The following is a 15,759-nucleotide window of genomic DNA, read 5'->3' on the forward strand; positions in this document are numbered from 1 at the left end:
GGAGTGGTGGGACTTGTAAATTGGAGCCTCAAGCTTCTCATAAAGGAGCTGTTTTTGAGCTCCTTCAATTGCAACGTGTGATAGCCAGCTCTCAGAACTAAAGGGCTGTGAATTAAAACAGTTGGTATCTGCTCTGATCACTTACAAACAAATGACAACAATGTCTCAAACAAATAAAACACTGGGTATGAATGCATCCAAACCAAGGCTACACCTTTCCAGCACTTCATGAAAATTAAATTGTGCATAGATAGTTTGACCACCTTAGAAATCAAATAATACTGACATATTATCAGAATTCAGAATTAAGTATTTAGTGATCCAATTTCTTAATTATTCCTTCTGTGAACAATGCTAGTCATGAGTAAAGAGAGTGAAGCAGTTCAGTCTCAGATACTTGTTTTCAGAAATACTCCTTTAAGCATAAAAATGTTTCAGAGACCACTAGCATTTCAAGATTGATTTCAGAGATTATACAGGTTTCAAAGTGTATGTGTTGTTTTTCCAGGAGGGGGAGGAGGAAATAAGAGAAACCAACAAGCAGTTATGTATGGATGTGAGAATTGGACCATAAAGAAGGCTGAGAGCCAAAGAATTGATGCTTTTGAACTGTGGTTTGGAGAAGACTCTTGAGGGTCCCTTGGACAGCAAGGAGATCAAACCAGTCAATCCTAAAGGAAAGCAACCCTGAATAGTCACTGGAAGGACTGATGCTGAAGCTAAAGCTTTTCTTTGGCCACATGATGCAAAGAGCCAAGTCACTGAAAAACCCTAATGCTGGGAAAGATTGAAGGCAGAAAGAGAAGGGGGCGAAGAGGATGAGATGGTTGAAGGGCATCACCAACTCAGTGGACATGAGTTTGAGCAAACTCCGGGAGATATTGAAGGACAGGAAAGCCTGACATGCTGCAGTTCATGGGATTGCAAAGAGTCAGATACAACTTAGCACCTGAACAAAAACAAGCAAGGAGTTAACTGCTGAGGTTTCCTAAAGCTCACTCTTAGGTGGGAGGGCCATTTGGGATGTTGATTTGGCCGTTGTGACTGGCCAGGCTTCTGTCGTCTTTTGTCTGTTCCCCTGAAAGTGTGATCAAGGAGAAGAGGCTCCCCTTTCCAGCACAGTAAAATAGAGGCGAAACCTCTGGGTCAAATTTTCACATGTGGCTCTTTCCCTCTCCTGGACTCTTGTTCTCAACCATGATGTCCTGGTGGCCTCCCTGTGTATGCCGAGCAAAGGCAGACCGTTCAGTTCTTGCTTGGAATGAAAGCTCAGGCTCTGTGGACCACTTCTCCATCTTTCATTTTGCTATTGCTATTTTTCCTTATTCAGCAGTGCAGTGTGAATAGACTGGATTATGAGTTAATGCAGGCCTATGGGCTGTTGCTAGGACAAAAAGCTAGGCTTTGTTTGGGGACTGACATTTGTTTGCTGGCTTTCTCTTGGAAACATAAGAGCCTTTCCCTTTTAAGCAGATTCTTTTTTTTCCCCCATGCTGAAACCATGGTAAATATTTTCAGTTCATTGGGTAGAACCTAGTGCTAGCTGCATTAGGTACAGTTTATGTTTCAGGGATTCATCGGAGGCAGCTGATGAGGAAACTTGGCTGAGCACACACTCATGTGTAACTGCTCCTGTCTTTTTACAGGAGGCGATCGAGATCGAATGACAGCCAATCATGAGAGCTATCTCCTTATGGCGAGCACCCAGAATGATATGGAAGACTGGGTCAAGTCCATCCGCCGAGTCATCTGGGGACCGTTTGGAGGAGGTGAGCAGATTTTAAAATCATGGAAAAACAGGAAGGTTGGCCAAACCTGTTCATCCTTTCCCCAAGCCAGTGTCACTATCAACTCCTATTTTCACATGAATGAATGTTAAAGTAAGTAGTAGACTACTGATTTATTTTTAGACACATATCTAAGTAATTTCTAGATGCTGCGTGTGTGCTGAGTAGCTTCAATGGTGTCCGACTCTTTTGCAACCCCATGGACTGTAGTCCACCAGGTTCCTCTGTCCATGGGATATTCCGGGCAAGAATATTGGAGTGGGGGTGCCATTTCCTACTCCAGGGGATCATCCCAACCCAGGGATTGAACCCATGTCTCATGTCTTCTGCATTGGCAGGCAGGTTCTCTACCACCAGCACCACTTGGGGATTTGGATCAAATATCATTAGTAACCAAATTTCTTTCATGAATACTTTGAATTATAAAAAGATATAATATTTTTCTTTTATTTTAGATTGTTCCTTTTTATATTATACTAACAATATATATGACCCTGATACCATAAATGTGGATTAGTTAATTGCATGTAGATACAGGACAAAAAAACATTTTGACTGTTAGTTTTGGATGAGATTTCAGTTCCCAGATGCACGGTGGTATCAAACAGAAGTAGCAAAGCATTAAATGAGAATCTGCTAATTAACAGAGTTAAAAAAAAATCTTTGAAATCAGGAAAGCATTTCTGGGTTGGATAATGTGTTTTTTTAAAAAAATATTATTTATACAGTGTAAAGAATACATATTTGAAGAATAAGGTTTATGGTGCTATGAACAGAGCTAAAAGAGGGAAGGAAAGATAAAAGATGTGATATTTTCTGTCAAGTATTATAAAATAAAATGATATAAACAGAAAAACATATTTCAAGAGAAAGTTCAGTAAATGGAACCAAATAAATAAGGACCCCAAAATATTCATCTATAACTAACATGTATTTCTAAGACGGTAAAACCTAATTATTTTATGTTGATGTAGTTAAAATAGATGGCATAAATCAAATGCATATTTAATAAAGCAACTGCAACTTTTGTATTTATTTTATATTCTCTTTTGTGTATTGTCAGCACCCTGAATTCAGACGTGAAATGTTTTTCCCTTAACATATCAGATGCTTCTTAATGACTGACCTCATTATATTTTAAAATAACTTCAAAAATTTAGTTTAAAAAGTTGAAAAGTTAGGTTAAAGTAAAAATAGTGAACTTGCATGGAAGATGTGTTGATATTTTATAAAAGCGGTGGTACATGTCTGAAAATTGTTGGTCATTTAGCAACAATGATGTGGGAAAAGGAGAGGTTGACCTTTCATCCCAGTTTGCCTGGTAACAGTGTGGTTTACAACTGTTGTCCTAGGCTAATTATTGACAGTGCTACCTCTCGCTCTCATGGTGTCCTAGTTTGGATGGCAATTTGTATGGTCACCCTATTCATATACTAAAATGGCTAATAAGTGACTTCAAAATGTTGAAGAGGCTGGTGGGCTAAGACTCCATCCCGGTGCCTTAGCAGAGGGGTCTTCATGATTATTCATGAGAGATACATGTGCTGTTACCTTCAGGGTCAAGGATTTATGGGGAATACTAATGATATGTATTTTCAAAGTTTGTGTTGTTTCTAAAGACCGTCTTCTCCCTTCCATTATCAGATTTTGGGGGCTCCTGAGTTCAGGAGGATTCTTAATATCTGTAGAAAATGGTACTTTTGTTGGGGGATTATTTCCATCAAGTGTGTTACTTTCTCCCTTTCCTCCTCTTCCATCTGTCCTTTTCTTAAGGAAAACGAATGAGATCCAGTTTACTTCACCAGATCAGTGGCCACAAGAAGTCCTGTCAGCACAGGGGTATCACAAATGATCTTGGTTCTTAAGTATTAATCTTCAAATTTATGAACCTGGAACTCTAGCAGTTGATTGGTTTACATTCTTTATCCTATGGGATATGCTTCAAAAATTTTGCAAATGCTTGATTCAAATTTACTTTTAAAGAGATCTATTTTAACATAGAGCACTTAGAATAGAAACAATAGTCTGAAGAATAAATCTTCTCTTGCCCTCTTTAATTGAAGAGTGTTAAGAGATTGCACACCAAGCTCTTACTCATTCAGTTTGCAAGAAATCTTTTGTGACTCATCTTAAAGTCAGAATTTTCTAAAGTTATTACAGAATGCAGAACCAAACTGATGCTGATCCCGATAGAAGGTTGCAAATGTCACCAAAAATCTTGTTTCAAGTGTTTGTATTAATATGGCTCCTCTATACTTACTGATTGATTTTTAAAGAAATATTATAAATTTGGGCAATAAACAATAAATTTATGTGACTGAGAATTCCTTTATCCTAGGAGTTCTACTTAGTACTTCCTTGAAAATAAATTGAGTTTTTCACTGATTAAGAATATTTTAAAATCACTGCATTAGTTCAACCTCACATTTTGTAGATTAGGTCATTAAGACCCAGTGAGAAAGAATGACTTTCAAGTGTCATATCATGAGTAATATAAGTAGGAAGAAACCTTGTGTCTTCTGACTAGTGAGCTTCCTGCTTTATTACACAATAGTGTGACCTGTTACTTTCACTGTGGGACCATGTGCTAAGTCTCTGCAATCATGTCTGACTCTCTGTGACCCTATGGACTGTAGCCCACCAGGTTCCGATGTCCATGGAACTCTCTAGGCAAGAATACCAGAGTGGATTGCCATGCCCTCCCCCAGGGGATCTTCCCAACCCAGGAATCAAACTAGCGTCTCTTATGTCTCCTGCATTGGCAAGCACGTTCTTTGCCACCAGCACCCCCTGGGAAGCCCACAATTACACGTCCCTGTTTTATTGATAGTATATTATTCAGTACATAAAAAACAAGAGTGTTTAAAAGTGTGATAAGTAGAATGAGTATAGTTGAGTCCTTCAAAAAAATCTGAATTAATGCCATCAAGTAATTGAAAAGACAACCCATAGAATGGGAGGAAGTATTTCCAGATCATAAATCTGATTTTGCACTTGTATCCAGAATATATATATAACTCTTACAGCTCAAAACTAAAGACAAATCAAAATTTTGACTCAATTAGAATTAATTTAAAAATGGGCAAAGACTCTGAATAAACATTTCTGCAAGGAAAACATACAAATATCCAAATAAGCACATGAAAAGATGCACAGCATTATTAGTCATCAAGGAAATAAAAATCAAAAGCACAATGAGATATTGTTTCATACACGGTAGGACTGCTGGAATCAGTAAGTTCAATAATAACAAGTATTGGTGAGGATGTGGAGAAATAGAAACCTCCCTATATTCCTGTTGGGAATGTAAAATGTAGCTGTTTTGGAAAACTTGGGCAGTTCCTCAATGATTAAACATAGAGTTACCATATGGCCCAACATTTGTAATCTTAGGTATATACCCAAAAGAAATGAAAATGTATGTCCACACGGAAAATTGTACATCAATATTGGTGTACTCAGTCATTCATTTGCGTCCGATTCTTTGTGACCCCATGGACCATAGCCCACTAGGCTTCTCTGTCCATGGGATTTTCTAGGCAAGAATATAGAGTGGGTTGCCATTTCCTACTCCAGGAGATCTTCCTGACCCAGGGATCAAACCTAAATCTCCTGTGTCTCATGCATTGGCAGGCAGATTTTTTACCATTGTGCCACCTGGGAAGCTTGTACATCAATATTTATAGCAGCATTATTCCTAAATGCCAAAAAGTGGAAATGCACTAATGGATAAACAGAAAGTGGTATGTTCAAACAATGGATTAGTCAACCATAGAAAGAATGAGGTATTGATACCTGCTACAGTGCAATTGAATCTTGAAACCATGCTAGGAGGAAGAAGCCAGTCAGAAGGAGCTGTATGTGTATGTGTGTGCATGCTCAGTTGCTTTAGTCATGTCCAACTCTTTGCAACACTGTGGACCACAGCCCAGCAGGCTTCTTTGTCCGTGAAATTTTCCAGGCAAGAATACTAGTGTGGGTTGCCATGCCTTTCTCCAGGAGATCTTCTCAACCTGGGGATCAAACCTGCATCTCTTGCGTCTCCTGCATTACAGGCCAAATCTTTACTGCTGAACTATAGTCCTATTTATATGAAAGTACAGGACAGAGAAATCTATAGAGACAGAAAGTAGATTACTGACTGCTTAGGGCTGGGATGGGGGAACTGCAATTATAGACAATGAAATGTCTTCTTTGCAATATATTGAAGATGCATCCAAAGGTACTACATAGACTATGATAAATCAGGGTGGAAAGTCACCTTCCAAAAGTCTTTATGGATGCCATTTAACCAATGACAGCAACAATCTTTGAGCAGTGGGAAGGAGATTGGAAGCCAACAGGTATTTATTTGGGATTAATGATCTTGGATTCTATGATGAAGATAGGAAAGGGAAATGTATTCTCCAATGAAAAGCAATTATGACAATTCAGTGTCTATAACTGCAGTTTGACAGCCTTTGTTTTTAAAGTTACAGTTTTTCATGAGGCCCTGGAGCTTATCTTGTTCGGGTTGTTTATCCATGTAAAATATTTCTTATTTATGGTTTTTATATTGGACTTTTAATTAAAATATAGGCAACACCTGAGGAAGTTGCCTTGCTTTTCAATATTTAGAAATTAAAAACTAAGTGAAAATCATAAAATATAGACTTTGGTGTTTCTTCCTATGAAATACAACAAACTTATGATGAATACTGAGATGAAGGAAAGGAACCAGTGGAAATGCAAAAAGGAGACATCCTCTGTTAACAACCAAACCTGATAACCTAGTTCAATATTGAATCTAGATACCTCCGGTTTCTGTTACCTGATTAACTTCCCCCGATAAACAGTTGCTTCCCTATTCATAATGCTCACTGAGGAGTACATGGTATCTGCTTAAAAGTCAAATCCAAAAGTTGCGATGTCAAAACATGAATTTAACTTTGGAAAACTTTAGGGTTTTGTTTTTGTCATGTTGGTTTGTTTTTGTCTTTTTTTCTCTGGGTTCCTTTTTCACTGTTTTTGAGGCAGTGTATATGGAGGTACCCAGCCTGGGATCTGGGGAGAGTGAGAATTCCATTAGTTGTTCATTAGACCTGAATGCAGAGCCTAATTTTAGCTACTAACTAAAAACGGTTCTTCCTGTATATTTCTGTCTCCTTACGAAAAGCCTTGAGTCAGAGATGTATCAAGGCAGTAAAAATACTGAATGTAATCCTCATGATGAATAACTAGCATGTGGGCAAGCAGGGGTTAATTAAGTAGCTCTGTGGTCCTGCCTCTGACACAGACCACTGTGTCATTTCCCATAAGTGGTGTTACTCCCACCTCTAGTTTCCATACTTGTGAAATAACACTGGAGAAAAATGTTTCAACTAAGATTCAGTCCAACTCCAAAGTCCTGTGATTACATGCATTCACTCCATACCAAGGCTCAGAGGAGAGATGTTTTCAGTCACCAAGGTGCCTCCCTCCAGCACTGCCACTGTCTTGGTGGACAGAGTTATGTATGTCACAGTTCCTTATTTTCCTAGCATCCTGCTGTGACGGGGAAAACAAAAACAACGTTTGAACCATGGGACAGAAATAATAATGATTTCCAACAGAAGTTCTCCTATCTGGGCATGCTCATCAGAGTAATGATGATGAAGTTTCTCAAGGGAGGACCTTTGTGTAGTATTCCTCACAGCTTTTTTAACACTCCTGCTGAAAGGCTCAGAAGGCACCCAGAGGCCTGAGGGGTCAGTTGGGGTTAAAGCACTCGCATTCCCAATCTGCTCATGGAACAGCCAGGTGGATGAATGATTAACCTAGCCAGTCAATTGTTCAGTGACTAGGACCAAGGAGGTTGGTAGACGTCGGGGCTGGGGTTAAGTGGGTGCATGCAAGAGCTGGGGAAATATAAAAACAGGATCAATTTTCAAACCACAGCCAGAGAAATAAATATTTAAATGTATAAACACACATAAGAACCCATTTTAGTTATAAATAAATATATATATATGTAAAGGAGTTAACTTGTTTTGTGGTTATACTTGCAGATTCCTTGTTGCTATGTCTTGAATATTTTTCTGTTTCACACACACTGTATATAAACACACATATTTTTTGCTTTTTTTAAAGATTTTTTTTTAATATGGACCATTTTTAAAGTCTTCACTGGCTTTGTTACCATATCGCTTCTGTTATTTATGTTCTCTGTTTTTTTGGCCACAAGGCATGTGGGATCCTAGTTCGCTGCCCAGGGATGGGACCCAAACCCCCTGGGTTGAAAGGTGAGTCTCAACCACTGTGCCTCCAGGGAAGTCCCTACACCCATAGGTTTTAATGATATGCACATTGAGATGGCACTCACAAATAGATTCAGTGGCAAAGTACCTGGAAAAAAAAAAGTCTTGTGTAGGAATGGAATAAATGCAGAAAGGAAAGGTCAAAAAGTTGACCCCTCGTGGGGATGGTTTGGGGCTGAGGCAGCCAGCTGTGAAGGTATGTAGAGGAATAGACCGGCCAGGGGAGGCAGCGGCAAAGTCAGAGGAAGAAACCAGGGGTTCACACGGCCGCGTGGCATTTCCCTCCTCCCCCTCGCACTGTTGTGACTGCACCTGCTGCATGTGACCACGGGCACTGACGGCAGCCGCAGCGCGGAAAGGGCGGCTGCAGCCCTGCCAGCTCCCGCCCAGCTCTCACTGAGAAAAGGGGACCAGGAGCGGGACAAGGGGGAGGAAAAGCTCCCTGAGCAGCTGCCTCCAACAGGGATCCTCCGAGGAGCCTTCCTGGAACGGGGCACTGGGACTGTTCTGACGTGGCGGTTCCCTGGAGAGCCCCGGGAGTTTAAAGACAGAAGGGAGAAGCCCGCCGAGAGCATCAAAGGCTGAGGGGTACTGTAAAAGGACCAAGGGAGTTTTTTGAAAAGAATCTCTCATGCATCGAAATGCCTTCTGGAGAAGGTGCCATTATCAGCCTCCCCTTTTGCTCAGATGAAAGGAGCCGGCAAGGACGGTCCTGAAGTATATCCCTCAGGGGCCTTGTGGTCATTGTTCCTCTTGCCCCCGGCTCATGGCTATTTGCTGACCTTTCCAGAGGAACCTCAGTACCCCCCCAGTTCCAGCTGAGAAGCCAGTTCTCAATTAAAAAATAAAAAAATTTAACAATCCTGCTGTCTGAATGGGAGGTGCAGCTTGCTTGCTGTGGTTCTTTTTGCTGTGGCATTTTGGAATGTCTGCAGAAACTTTAAAAAGAAACAGCCTCCAGAACTCTCGGGATTAGGCAAGAGAAAAGGAAATTATTATTTTGGGGGGCCAAAAAAGAAGTAAATAAGAGGGGGTAACTTGTCCCCCATCCAGGACCTGGCTGATCAAAATCTTCAAGTTCTAGGAAACCGCGCTTCAAACCTAACAAGCATGAGGCAGAGTGGCTGTGGAGTCCTGAGATCGTCCAGAGGCAGGTTTTAAAGGAAGCCTGAACCGGGTTCAGAACTCTGGCCTGTATGATGCCTGAAGACCGAAATACTGGGGAGCGCCCCTCAGGTGCCTTGGCGTCTACTACTTTCATTCCTAAAACTACATACCGAAGAATCAAACGGTGTTTTAGTTTTCGGAAAGGTAGGTAGATAATATGTTCATGTCCTTAAAAAAAAATGTACAGATATTTTCTGATGCTTAAAAGTCAGTTTATGCTCAGACAAAATGCGAATTTGGAAACCAAGAGTTTAAAACTGCACTAGAGTGGTTTATAGGTGGTTTTGCTTGTCTGCACGTACTTCTGGAGGCGCCTATTGATCTGTTTGTTACTGTCTGTGAATGGGCCGGGTGGGCGGGGCTTAAAGAACGGTGGTCCTATGGGATCACCTTGACAGCCGGAGAACAAGCAAGCTGGCCCCACCATGCTGAGGGGAGGGCCCAAGGCTGCCTTGGGCTGTTCCCAGACCCACATCCAGCAGCCCTGGTGTTCCCCCTTGAGATGAGTCCCTGTCAAGTCTCTGTCCTGTGCTCCCATCAGATCACTTTGATTCTGTCTGCCTGCCCTTGCCTCACCTTCCCTAATGAGAAAATTTTAGTAATCACTTTATCTGTAGTGACTCTTTTTCAGGAGGCTTTCAATCATATTGATTAACACTGATTAGAAATAGGGGTCACCTTGACTTTCCAAATATATCAGAAGGTGGCATTGGGAGAGGGCAAAGATATGAACGATCAGGAACAAGGAGTGGGAAAATTAGAGTTTATGATCAGTAAAAGAAACTGTTTCAGAAATGACTTGTGTAGGGGGAGTTAAAGGGTACAAAATATATATAAAGAATATTTCTAGAAAATGTTTATGTATCAAAATATTTTAAAATGTCCTTTGACTTAAAAATGGGAGTAATTAAATCAAATTATTTAACTTGGAACTAGGTTATTATAATTTTAAAGTTGTGTATGCTAAGTTAATAACTTAATCAGGAGCCGATTTGAGTAACATCTAATATGGTTCCTTCTCCCCTTTTTGCTTTGATTTGCCCATTGATTAACATTCTCTATCTAGTAATTAACAAAAAATAGAAGAAAAAAGCCATATTTAAAGCAGGATATAGTGGAACTTTAAAAAACTAATCCTTGTTCCTTCTGAATCTTTTCCTTTGAGCAGTTAATATCTGGTTGTAATCATTATCATATATTATAAGCAAGGAATTGAGTGTTAATTTATATTGCTCTCTCATCCACAAAGACAATTAAATGAGAGATACGTCTCATATTTTACAGATCTCTAGAGATCTTGTGGTTACTGTAAGATTGCATCATTGATAGAGGAATTGACAATGAAACTGAAAAAAGCTAGGAATTCATTGCTTCAAGGACATCCCCTCTTCTGCTCCCTCCACCCATCAGCAACTAAATTGGGTTTATCCAAACAAGGAGAGAAGGTCTAATTTCCAGGTTATCACTGCTCATTTGTAACACGGAATGTTCTGGGGAACAATTACTTTATCTTTGAAACACAAAGTGGGTTTTTTATGTTTTGCACTTTCTGTCTTGTCGTGAGCTATAGCACTTCTCCAAGAATCCTGGCTAGCCCTGCTATTCATTATGCCCCCTTCCCTCTCTCCTGAAATATCAGCAAGGGAAGGCAATGCTGGAAAAAAAAAAAAAAAAACATGGGCAGGCTAGCAAAGGGCAGCCACAGAGTGGGAATAGCGTCCATTTATCATCTCCCGTGGGCTATTTTTAAATGATTGTCCTTGCCTCTGCGAAGTCTTGGTAATCTGAGGAATGTTGAGCATTTGAGTCAAGGATTAACAGATTTTTAATTGACAAAGCTGCATTCTGGTCACTGTCAGAGGAGACTTACCGGAAGCGTTCAGCTGTTTTCTAAGTTCCTTCTCCCCTTCTGCTGAGCCCTGCATACCAGCCTCTCCCAGGTCACTGCTCAGCCAGCTAGGCAGTGAGGCTTTGGAGGAAACAGTGCCAGGCTGTGGCTGTGAGACTGTGTCTGTGCGGCACTAGCCAGTCCCTTCAGCAGCAGCGTCCAGCGGAGAGTTAGATCTTTATTCAAGGTCCTGCACTGAAAAGAATGAACTTTTCTTTCAATCCCAGGTTCCCAAGCCATGCTACCTTAAGAAAAGAGTGTCACTTTGTTCTTTGTGTCATCCCCTGGGTGCTCTGGGAGTTCTAGAAGTGGATGGGGGTTTCGGAGTTCCTCTCTCAAGCCTCTTAGAAAGTATCCCCTGAAATCCTTTCAGGAATCATGGGAAGGCATCCAGAAGTGAAAAATGGTGACATGTCTGCTTTTCCTGATCCATATTTAAAACATATTCTCTCTGTTGTCCTGGCTAGGCTGACAGAATGGATAGGCTTTCAGAATGCAGAGGGGAGTTGGACTGAAGTTTCCAGAGGTCTGTGGGGATTGCAGCTTCTATACTGAGCCAGTGGAGCTCACTGCTCAGCCATCCTTTCTCTTTCAGACCTCTTCTGTCCTTTACTGTTCTTTCCATCTCTGCTTCTTTCTTTAGGTACTAATAGGGGTCTCCCCTGGAGAAGGCAATGGCAAACCACTCCAGTGTTCTTGCCTGGAGAATCCCAAGGACAGGAGAGCCTGGTGGGCTGCTTTCTATGGGGTTGCTAAGAGTCGGACACGACTGAAGTGACTTAGCAGCAGCAGCAGCTGCTTTTCTGGAGAAGGCAATGGCAACCCACTCCAGTACTCTTGTCTGGAAAATCCCATGGATGGAGGAGCCTGGTGGGCTGCAGTCCATGGGGTCGATAAGAGTCGAACACGACTGAGTGACTTCACTTTCACTTTTCATTTTCACGCATTGGAGAAGGAAATGGCAACCCACTCCAGTACTCTTGCCTGGAGAATCCCAGAGACGGAGGAGTCTGTTGGGCTGCCGTCTATGGGGTTGCACAGAGTCAGACAGGACTGGAGCGACTTAGCAGTAGCAGCAGCAGGGGTCTCCCCAGGTGGTACAGTGGTAAAGAATCTGTCTGCCAATGCAGAAGACATGGGTTCCATTCCTGGGTCAGGAAGATCCCCTGCAGGAGGATATGGCAACCCACTCCGGTATTTTTGCCTGGAAAATCCTCATGGACAGAGGAGCCTGATGGGAAACAATCCATAGAGTCACACAGAGTTGGACATAACTGAAGCGACTGAGCACACGTGCATGCACACACACACACATACACAAGGGTCTCAGAACATGCTTTCCCAGTGGTTTTAAAAATCGAGGGAATGTGAACCATCTATCAGGCAGGAAGCTGGGGAGAGTGGTGCTTTGTTGGATTTATGTTCTGCTGAGATAAAGGTTAGAATGTATTTTTTACTATTTTAAACTTTATTTTTTTTACCTCCATAAGACTAATATTGAATATACACAGCATAACTCATCTTTTGATTACTTGGGGGTGCATAACATTTTGGATCCTGATGTCAGTGAAATTTCTAGTCAGAAAGGGCTGGCTGGTTTATGATTGTTGTGATCACAGGACATACCAAAGTACAATTTTATGCCCTAACTTTATCTTGTCTTTTTCTCGAGTTGCTCTCTTCTTGGAGATACGTCATCATTAATTCCCCAGTTGTTCCCCCCACACATACCATAGCCATTTAGTTATTGTTGTTTAGTAACTAAATCATGTCCAATTCTTTGCAACCCCATGGACTGTAGCCCACCAGGCTTCTCTGTCAATGAAATTTCCCAAGGGAGAATACTGGAGTGGGTTGCCATTTCCATCTCCAATAACCATTTGGTGGTCATGCCATATTGCTTCTGTGGGCTTCCCAGGTAGCACTAGTGGTAAAGAATCCATCTGCCAATGTAGGAGACAAAAGAGATCCCTGGATTGGGAAGATCTCCTGGAGAAGGAAATGGTAACCCACTCCAGTATTCTTACCTGGAAAATTCCATGGACAGAGGCACCTGGAGGGCTGCAGTTTGTGGGGTCATGAAGAGTTGGACACAACTTAGCAACTTAAGAGCAACATATTGCTTTTTCCTTCCTTATATACTTTCAGCTTCATTTCTGTTTCCATCGCCTTAGTTGTTTGTGCCTTTATTGTTTCAAGCACACAACTGACTTTTTAAAAATTTATTCATTTTTCATTGCAGGATAACTGCTTTAAAATGTTGTATTGGTTTTAGTGTTGTCCTCTGATTCATCAACATGAATCAGCCATATACATTTCTATATATCCCCTCCTCTTGAACCTCCCTCCAACCTCCCACCCCATCCCACCCTGCTAGGATGTCGCAGAGCACCAGACTGAGCTCCCTGGGTCAGGTAGCCAATTCCCACTGGCTGTCTGTTTTACATACCGTGGTGTATGTTTCAATGCTTCTCTCTCGGTTCATTTCACACTCTCTGTATCCCGTTGTGTCCATAAGTCTGTTCTCTATGTCTGCATCTCTACTGCTGCCTTACAAATATGTTCATCAATACCATTTTTCTAGATTCCATATATATGCATTAATATATGATGTTTTTCTCTTTTCAACTTACTTCACTAGTATAACAGACTCTAATAGAACTGACTCTGATTCTTCCTTTTATGGCTGAATAATATGTCATTGTATTAATATATGTGCACCACATCTTCTTTATCCCCTTTTATCTATTAATGGTCATCTAGGTTGCTTCCATGTACTGGCTCTTGTAAATTGTTGTTGTGGTTCAGTTGCTAAGTTGTGTCTGACTCTTTGCGGCCCCATGGACTGCAGCACGCCAGCCTTCCCTGTCCTTCACCATCTCCCAGAGTTTGCTCAAATTCATGTCCCTTGTGTTAGTGATGCTATCCAACCATCTCATCCTCTGATGTCCCCTTCTCCTCTTGCCCTCAATTTTTCCCAGCATCAGGGCCTTTTCCAGTGAGCTGGCTCTTCACATCAGGTGGCCAAAGTGTTGGAACTTCAACTTCAGCACCAGTCCTTCCAATGAATATTCAGTATTATTTCCTTTAGGATTGACTGGTTTGGACTTGCAGTCCAAGGAACTCTCAAGCATCTTCTCCAGCACCACAGTTTGAAAGTATCAGTTCTTCAGTTCTCAGTCTTCTTTATGGCCCAACTCTCACATCCATACCATACCTGACTGACTACTGGAAATATCATAGCTTTGACTATATGGACCTTTGTTAGCAAAGTGATGTCTCTGCTTTTTAATATGCTGTCTAGGTTTGTCTTAGCCTTTCTTCCAAGGAACAAACATCTTAGAAGCACAAAACTGATTTTAACCTTAAAAGTGGCTCTTCAAGACAGCATCCATCCTCACCTCTTTTTACCCTCAATATTGTTCACACGTTTCATACAGTTAATTTGCTAAGGGTCATCCAACTGTTATTCATGAAACAGTACTGTTAAGCAGTGTTCCACAGCTCAGAAATGTTTTATGAGTTCCTGTTGCTCCCAGGAGGATGTCCTGACTATTTCATGTCATTATCAAGGCCTTCTAAGCAACTACAACTGTTCCCACGTCCCCAGACTGGCCCCACTTTCCTCCCTGAACCTATCTCCTACACCACTGCTTTGCTTCTGTCCGTTGTCCCTCCTCTGCAGTCTGTCCACACTTTCTTCAAGTCATTGTTGGCTCTCACTTCTTCATTAGGCTGTCTCTGTCCACCTCTTGTATTCTTTACTCTGTAGTCCTTGTATTTACTGTTTTAAATTTATTTATTTTTGACCGCACTGAATCTTCATTGCTGCGTGGCTTTTTCTCCAGTTGTAGGGAGTGGAGGCTGCTCTAAGTGGTGCGTGGACTTCTCACTGTGGTGGCTTCTCTTGTTTCGGAGCACAGGCTGTAGGGCTCAGGCTTCAGTAGTTGTGGCACATGGGCTTAGTAGTAGCAGCTTCTGGGCTCTAGAGCACAGGCTCAATAGTTGTGGCACACGGGCTTCGTTGCTCAGTAGCATATGGAATCTTCCCGGACCAGGGATCCGACTCATATCTCCACCAGGGAAGCCCTCCCTTATATGTCTTGCATGCTGCCATCAGGCCACTTTATCTTCATATCTATCTTCAAGTGCTCTTAAACACATTTTTGATAAGATATATATATGTGTGTATGTATACATATATATATGTGCATGTGTGTGTTGACATATATATTATATGTGTATTTGTTTATTTCTTCTGAAAGATATAAACAGCAATAGATCTTTTCAATCCACGATTTAAGATTTATTGCAAACTGGTGATGTACACTGTTATAACCTACTAGTTCATAGGCAATAACAGAATAGAATATCTTTATAGTAACAATGAATACAACCAATAATTTTTTAAGTTAGTTGTATATTTTGGATATTATAATCACATTTATGGAAGTTGATTTGTCCAACAGAATGCTGCTATTTAAATCCATATAATTTTAAATGGTGCTGTGAGTATTAATAGCTCATCAATTCACACATCAGTTTTACAGAGTCACCTACCAAGTGATTCTGGGGGTGAGAAAGCAGACAAAACAGGTTGCCTGGAATCTGTGAGCTCACACCCTCCTTGAGGATAAGGAAG

General features: G+C 41.2%; 1 protein-coding gene across 9 annotated transcripts in view; it reads left to right on the forward strand.

Moving 5' to 3' along the window:
* The window catches only part of ARHGAP24 (Rho GTPase activating protein 24), a 914,624-nt gene that overhangs the window by 840,914 nt on the left and 57,951 nt on the right, over nucleotides 1-15,759 (forward strand). For 8 of the 9 annotated variants that reach the window (XM_061420700.1, XM_061420698.1, XM_061420701.1 and 5 more), the window contains one exon: nucleotides 1,647-1,769. In XM_061420700.1, the coding sequence (XP_061276684.1) occupies nucleotides 1,647-1,769 (123 nt within the window). Of the gene's footprint in view, nucleotides 1-1,646; nucleotides 1,770-8,333; nucleotides 9,374-15,759 lie in introns of those variants that run through there. The other variant, XM_061420702.1, reaches the window with a different exon arrangement.

This window comes from Bos javanicus, chromosome 6 (genome assembly GCF_032452875.1).
Source record: "Bos javanicus breed banteng chromosome 6, ARS-OSU_banteng_1.0, whole genome shotgun sequence".
In the NCBI taxonomy this organism is placed as follows: domain Eukaryota; kingdom Metazoa; phylum Chordata; class Mammalia; order Artiodactyla; family Bovidae; genus Bos; species Bos javanicus.